We start from the raw sequence: 4383 nt of genomic DNA on the forward strand, positions 1-4383 counted from the left end.
AAACCCTGACCCTGCACACAGAGAGGGACAGGGTCAAACCCTGACCCTGCACACAGAGAGGGACAGGGTCAGAGGTCAAACCCTGACCCTGCACAGAGAGAGAGGGACAGGGTCAGAGGTCAAACTCTGACCCCACACAGAGAGAGGGTCAGAGGTCAGAGGTCAAACCCTGACCCTGCACTGATGCAGACATTCATGCAAAAGGAGCTCAGACCAGAACTGGGAACATGGAAAACATCAGTTTTCAGAAACTGATCATTTATTTTTTATTGATGTGATTTAATGTTCTGGGAGCCATAGATCATCAATATTACCAATAATCTGTAATAAAATACATCACTTGGTATAATTTATGAGTTTTCCTGAAACTTTTCAGTATTAATCTCACTGATTGGGATTTTTCCAGTCTGCAGCTTCTGGGTTCAGCCTCCATCAGCCGGATCCAGATGGAGACTTTAGTTTGTGTCTGAAGGTCCAACGTTTACTGAAGACGTCTCTGCTGTCCTCTGTCTGACCTCTGTCTGACCTCTGTCTGCCCTCTGTCTGACCTCCAGGAACGACTTCCTGAAGGAAATCAAGATCATGTCCCGGCTGGACGACCCGAACATCATCCGGCTGCTGTGTGTGTGTGTGTCGTCCGACCCGCTGTGCATGGTGACCGAGTACATGGAGAACGGAGACCTGAACATGTTCCTGTGTCAGCGTGAGATCGAGAGCACGCTGACGCACGCCAACAACATTCCCTCTGTCAGGTGCGACGCCGCGGCGCGTGAAAACGACATGTGATGATGTCATCAAATCTGCTTCAGAATGCATGCAAACGGAGCCCGGACCTTTAGCGGTTCTGAAGCTCCATCAGAACCGCAGCGCGTCATAAACACAAAACCTAATAAAAGCTTTGAGCACATTTTGCAAAATTCAGTTCAATTCAGTTTATTTATGCAGCTCTAATTTACAACAAATCAAATCAACAGAACATTATTACATTTTGTGCTGATTATTACAAAATGTGGAGATAATTCTGTTTTAGAAATTATAATGTAATAATCTGGTGCATTATGTAATAAACACAAACCGTGTTCATCCTAATCATTATAGCTGTAATATTGATCTTGTATCAGAAACACATTTCAATGTAAACTCTGGTTAATAAATCCTGAACTTTTAGTCATTTAGTTTCCTTTTCAGACTAAAATCCAGAACATTTGATATTAACCTTCATGTCGTTCAGAGCAAAACGATTCAAAATGCGTTCAAGGATTTTATTACAATAATGCAGTTTTAATGATGTTTTGTTACAGTTTAAAGTTGATTTAAATGCATCACTGCATATTGCAGCGAGGCTCTTCCTGCCCAGGTTGGACTTTAACCCTTTGCTCCTCCTGTTCCTCTCCAATGACTCCGCCTCCTCCCCATCCGACTCCACCCCCTCTATTCTGACTCCACCCCCACCCTTCTGGCTCCTCTTCCTCTCCTCTGACTCCGCCTCCTCCCCATCTGACTCCACCCCCTCCATTCTGACTCCGCCTCCTCCCCATCTGACTCCACCCCCTCTATTCTGTCTCCACCCCCACCCTTCTGGCTCCTCTTCCTCTCCTCTGGCTCCACCTCCTCCCCATCTGGTTCCACCCCCTCTATTCTGACTCCACCCCCTCCCATCTGACTCCGCCTCCTCCCCATCTGACTCCACCCCATCCCTTCTGGCTCCACCTCCTCCCCATCTGGTTCCACCCCCTCTATTCTGACTCTGCCTCCTCCCCTTCTGGCTCCACCTCCTCCCCTCTGGTTCCACCCCTTTATTCTGACTCCGCCTCCTCTCCATATGGCTCCGCCCCCTTCCTTCTTACTCCTCCTCCCCCTGCAGCCTGTCGGACCTCCTCCACATGGCCGTCCAGATCTCCTCTGGGATGAAGTACCTGGCGTCTCTGAACTTCGTCCATCGCGATCTGGCCACCAGGAACTGCCTGCTGGACCGCCGCCTCACCATCAAGATCGCCGACTTCGGGATGAGCAGGAACCTGTACAGCAGCGACTACTACCGGATCCAGGGCCGGGCCGTGCTGCCCATCCGCTGGATGGCCTGGGAGAGCATCCTGCTGGTGAGGAGGTGAAACCCAACAGGCCTTCAGATCAACTGATCCGATTAAACATCCTGCTGCCTCCTGCAGGGGAAATTCACCACGGCGAGCGACGTGTGGGCGTTCGGCGTGACGCTGTGGGAAATCTTCACTCTGTGTAAGGAGCAGCCGTACAGCCTGCTGTCCGACGAACAGGTCATCGAGAACTCGGGCGAGTTCTTCCGGAACCAGGGCCGACAGGTGAGACGGGTCCATCAGAACCAGGCTGGGAGTTCTGCTCTGCCCAGGGTGTAAGAAGAAATCTGACCACCAGGGGGAGCTGCTGTCATTTTGCTGCTGTTTTCCTGAACTTTAATTGTGATTCATGTGTTTTATAGGTTTGTTTCTTTAAAGAGAAGTTCATCTAGGATGAAAGTTATCAGTTAATGAGTTAATCTAAACTTGATTTTGACTGACTAACAATTAATTGATTAATTTGATTAAGAACAATTAATGTTCTTAAAATCTAGAGTTTTCTGTTGTATTAAGAAGGCTGACCATAACATGGAGGGCTGCATTTTTCATAATATGCTAAATTTAAAAAAACCATTAACTTTAATGTTGTATTGTGTCAGCTGTATGAAACACTGACTGAATAAACAGAAGATTGGGATTTCCATACATTATCAATATTAGACATATTTACAAAATATAATAAAACTAATCTAGGACTAGAAAAGATAAGAATGAAACACTCAAGGAGTTTGTTGAGAGTTTATATTTCTAAACAGAATCACGTGAAATACATTTTGCATCCGACACCAAAGTCTCTTTCCTGCTCTGGGATGCCTCCGCCATCATTATTTCTCTTACAACTGTCAACTGGCTCCGTTTAAGGATGACCGGTGGCGCCCTCTGCAGGATGAAAGAATGTCTAAGTGATGTTTTAGCTGATCGATTGGAAATATTTTGCATCTAAAAAAAACCATTAAACGACAATTAATCATGAGCTGTTTGGTCCAACAGAACCAAGTCTGACTGATTTCACCGTAGCCTGATGTTTTGTTGCCATGGTGACTGAGTGCTGTTCTCCTGATCTCCAGATCTTCCTGTACGCCCCTCCTCTCTGCCCGCCGTCTCTATTCGAGCTGATGATGCGCTGCTGGAGCCGCAACATCACGGACCGACCCACGTTTGAGGGACTTTACCAAGCCCTGAGGCCCCACGTCAACCAGTGAGCCGCTGGGACCCGCTGGGCCCTGCTGGGGCCCCGCTCCGGCTCAGGGCCCCGGGGCTGCTGGGACTCCTGTATGGTGACTGACATGAACATGATGGACCAGAACTACTCTGCTGGCTGAGGTCCGATCTGAGAGGAGGAGGGAGAAGAACCCGACAGTCTGTCTGAACCTCATCAGTCCCTTTAGGAACCAGATGAACTTTTATCGTTTGTTTTTGTGCCAGATGTTGCCTGAAACCTGATTTCCTTCCCGTCTTCGGTTCCCTTGGAGCCCAGAACCCGACGGCTGTCAGCCTGTGGTGTTTCTGTCTGTCTGCGTGGTTCTGGTTGTTGTAAAGCACTGTGTCTGTGTCTCAGTTATTCATGTTCGTAGATAATAACCCACACTGGAGCTAAAGTCAAAGTGTAGCGTAGACTTTTTGTTGTTAAGGTTTTGTTGTTTTTTTCATATTTTGACATTTGTTTGGTCGTTTACACAGAAGACAGTCGAGTCCAAGTTCAGCCTCCCAAAAACTAAAGTGTCTAAATCATATTAAACTTCCCGTTTCTATGTACAGACACAAGGACAGCTCAGAAAATTCCTAGATTGTGAAAAATGTTTTTGTTCCTCTTTGCAGAAAATGAAACCAATGATGTAGATTTATTATGGAGTGAAACATTTCAAGCCTTTAGTTCTTGTAATTTAGACTTGGAGAAAATGAAACCCCAACATTTTTAACATATTAAATATTGGAAACTTATGTCGAGTTTCAAATGAATTTATATAGCATGTTTCCATTGATTCAAGCTGCATAAAGTGTTTTATGAGGAAAAATAACCAAAAGACAATTTGCTAAAAGCCTTTTCAGACAGTGAAAAAGGTCATTACTAGCAGGTTGTTCTCAGAGTGGTGTCCAAGCAGACTCATGGAAAGTTGGGTGGAAGAAAAAAGTGTGGTAGGAAAAGATGCAACAGGAATAACCACAGCCTGAGAGGCTTGTTGGTCATAATCCATTCAAGAGTCTGAGAGAGCTTCACATGGTGGACTAAGGCTGAAGTCACAGAGACAACGAGCCTCACATGGGCTGAGGACCAGAACCAGAACTGGAC

At 46.3% G+C, this 4383-nt stretch overlaps 1 protein-coding gene across 6 annotated transcripts in view; it reads left to right on the forward strand.

The window, feature by feature from the left end:
- Positions 1-4034, forward strand: part of ddr2l (discoidin domain receptor family, member 2, like) — a 21825-nt gene extending 17791 nt beyond the window's left edge. For all 6 annotated transcript variants that reach the window (XM_008419486.2, XM_008419487.2, XM_008419488.2 and 3 more), the window contains 4 exons: positions 555-752; positions 1865-2099; positions 2169-2318; positions 3161-4034. In XM_008419486.2, coding sequence (XP_008417708.1) covers positions 555-752; positions 1865-2099; positions 2169-2318; positions 3161-3295 — 718 coding nt within the window. In that variant the 3' untranslated portion in view covers positions 3296-4034. The remainder of the gene's footprint in view (positions 1-554; positions 753-1864; positions 2100-2168; positions 2319-3160) is intronic.
- Positions 4035-4383: the final 349 nt, after the last annotated feature.

Source organism: Poecilia reticulata, linkage group LG9 (assembly GCF_000633615.1).
Source record: "Poecilia reticulata strain Guanapo linkage group LG9, Guppy_female_1.0+MT, whole genome shotgun sequence".
Classification (NCBI taxonomy): domain Eukaryota; kingdom Metazoa; phylum Chordata; class Actinopteri; order Cyprinodontiformes; family Poeciliidae; genus Poecilia; species Poecilia reticulata.